This window comes from Perkinsus marinus, assembly GCF_000006405.1.
Source record: "Perkinsus marinus ATCC 50983 genomic scaffold scf_1104296963906, whole genome shotgun sequence".
Taxonomy (NCBI): Eukaryota; Perkinsozoa; order Perkinsida; family Perkinsidae; genus Perkinsus; species Perkinsus marinus.
This window is the reverse complement of record NW_003204913.1, coordinates 1-3,304: the sequence shown is the minus strand read 5'-3', so window position 1 is coordinate 3,304 and position 3,304 is coordinate 1. Positions and strand designations below refer to the sequence as shown.

General features: G+C 38.5%; 1 protein-coding gene across 1 annotated transcript; it reads right to left on the bottom strand.

The window, feature by feature from the left end:
• Window positions 1-1,051: 1,051 nt before the first annotated feature.
• On the bottom strand, window positions 1,052-1,855 carry Pmar_PMAR004900 (hypothetical protein; the record flags this gene model as incomplete). Its single annotated transcript, XM_002771082.1, has 4 exons — window positions 1,052-1,083; window positions 1,131-1,245; window positions 1,295-1,390; window positions 1,805-1,855. 4 exons carry the CDS (start codon window positions 1,853-1,855, stop codon window positions 1,052-1,054), a joined length of 294 nt encoding a protein of 97 aa, XP_002771128.1.
• Window positions 1,856-3,304: the final 1,449 nt, after the last annotated feature.

Below are 3,304 nucleotides of genomic sequence, written 5' to 3'. Positions count from 1 at the left end.
TAGTTATTTTCAGAACTGTATCGTAAGAATATTAAAGTTTCACCACTCGTTTTACGTGAAGTGTCGTGAAACTCGGTGAATAACTAGGCGATAGGAAGTGAATTAAAAACACTTCGCAAATTACCACATTTCACATAAAACACTCTCGGTATTTCGCGAAAAACGCGAAGAACTCAGTGTTTTACACCATTTACTTTTCAACGTATCTGTGGAAATTTACGTGTGGTTCTGGTGAAGTATTCAGTGACGCCTCCGACCGTATTGCAATGCAAGGTGATGACGTTATTGAAACAGAAGTTGAAATCTAATTGGATTTCATCTATCACAATATGCGTATAGCATTGGAGTTTCATCCGTTTTGCGTGAAGTGGCGTAAAACTCTGTGAAAAACTAGGCGATATTCGCGGTGGTATGCAGTAGTAGTGAAATATGTTTTATCACTCAGTGTTTTTCATATCACTAGGGCGGCGGTGAAACTCCAATAAATTTTGTGATATATGCAAACCTTCCTAGTGATAGCCAATAATACTGTAACACGATTGTTGTCGACGAATCAGTAGAGCTAACTTCTGTCAATGCGATGATCATCATCTACTATGGTGTTACCCCCGCGATATGAAATACAAATTTCACATTTCTCTAGAATGTGTTCTTACCGCCTGACAGGACTCTTATTGCGGAGCATATACCGCAACAACAGATACTTTCGCGTTGTGCATGCGTGCAGAATTATTCTGGCTCAACTACGAAGCATGGGAGGCTATCAGATAGATCAAACGACTCCTCTATATGCGGAGGTGTTGGGAAAAATCGGAAAACTCGATGATGCGAACAGCTAGAAAAGATATGTCCTACCCGGGAATCGGACCGGGGACAAACTCCAGGTGCGACTATTGAGTGAATCAATAGATGAGGACTAAGCGAGCTCATCACGAAGATCTAGTTATATTGAAAAATAACGTACTAACGCAAGTCTTACCGTCGAAGTATACCAACGATAACTACAAGAAGTGACGAAATTTTTATAACTCCAACAATAGTAAAAAAATACTCACATTTCTTCAATCTCCGGTGTAATAAAACCTGGCAAAAAATTTTCATCTAAAATTTTCCTCGAAAATTTCCGCTACTTTTTCCCATCGAATCATCCACATATTCCCATTCAGTTTCGATATTAGCCGAGCTCAACATCGATATCTTCTTCACTGTGCGCTTAAGCGTAACCGCATCTTCAGCGTTGGAGGTCTACAAATAACAACAATTTCGAAAATTAAAAATGTACTATAATACTCACTTGAACTTTGATGATGACGATTTGCAAAGAGCTCAGTACACTCACATTTAAGGACGTCGTTTGAGCTGACAGATTCTTCTTGAAATCGATTTCATTCTGACCGAAAATGCATAATGGAGTTTCACAACAACCCGTTTTACGTGAAGTGGTGGCGTAATACTCGGTGAAAAACTAGGCGATATGCAGCAGTCGTGAAATATGTTTTTCATATCACTAGAGTGGTGAAACTCCGATGGAGCTTCAGTCGATTTCTGTAGACTCCGACACTATTCGTGTGTAAACATCTATAATTAGTGAGAAAAATTATAAAATGCAAAAATAAAGCACTCAGCTAAGGAAAGCGAACACACACTAGTCTAAAGTGGCGTAATACTCCATGTGAAAATTAAGTGAATTACCCCGGAAAAAATCACCCAATTTCACGTCGAACACGAAATGCGAAATATATTTTCGAATAGTGTTTTTAATATCACTAGGTTGGTGAAACTCCAACTTTACGCGAAGCCTTACCAATTCAGTTTTGATTTTTTTCATATCAGCATCATCACCAACACCAACCATTAACGAGACTGAGAATATCCTCATCACGAGAGAATTATAAAATTTACTTACATCCTCTTATTTGCCGATTATCAAAGTCAGCAAGGCGTTTGTATTCCTCTTGTGTAACACCAGGTTTGCATATCCAACCACAACCGTTGGAGCAGCAGAGCTCACCGGGACGAACTGATAAAAAAACAACAATGCTTTTAAAATAAAACTCTTACTAGATTTCGAAATCGCCGTTTCCCACAAGCTGACACGACAATGTTCATTATTTTTCAGAGGATTATATTGCAACTTCTACAATCGTCTGTGAACATATATTCCCTTTCGAAAAAAAGTAAATAAACGTCACTAAGCTGATGGCTGAGTTGCTGACTGCGACAGTTCCTAGTAGGGAACATATATTCCCATTGTGTGGCTGCATCGAATAGTTAAATCGCTGCGATAGGAAACAATTCCTAATAACAGCGAAAGAGGAATATATATATTTATATATATGCATTGGTAACTATATGGAAATTCTGGGAAGAAATTATTGTTGATTTTTCTACACTTCTACCCAAGAATCGTGTGTGAATTGATAGGATATAGACATAACATATACCAAACATTAATAATTACTATTAGGAATACTATAAAGTGATATACGATAATAAATTTACATTGATTGTTAATGATGATAGTACGAATATATCCATTATTGATATTATACCAAATAAATGATATCTTACAACCTAATACACACTAGATGTTTATCGCCATGATAGATATTCTTCTTCTACTAGCCACTATAGAGGTATAGCTGCAGACACAGTCACTGCTGTCTGAGCCCGCAGTATGAGCCCGTAGATAGTGTGTTACACAATAGATAACTAATAATTATATAATCTAATACATCATCTCATGTAGGTCAACGTATATAACTATTCATGAAACTAACGAGCTCAGCTGAGTAATAGGAACATATATTCCAATTACCACAGGGACTCTCTTCCGAGCATTCCATAACGCATATACCAACCCGCCCGGGGATCAGCGGTGGACAGACCAGTTCAGCTGCTGAGACGATAGTGAGCTGAGCGATCAAGTATAATGAGAATTTCATAATCATTAATAAATCTAAAAAGCATACCACAACTCTTTGAAAACACAACAGATTCGATGGTGACACACCGTGGGCAATTAATTGGAGCACGTGCTGAAGTCAATGTAATAATAAAAGGCCGATGAAGGACGCGCCTAGCACTAGTGGTACTTTACGATAAGCCCTAGAGGGGCTATCCATGGTGACAGCAACGGTGACACCCCTCATACACGTGTGGCCACAACCGTTATAGCAGCATAACTCAGCGAGATCTGAATAAGAGACGAAATTCATAGTATATCAAGGGAGGCTCAGTGTATATTTACGTGAAGTGGCGTAATGCTCTGTAGAAAAGCTAGGCGATATTCGCGGTGATATGC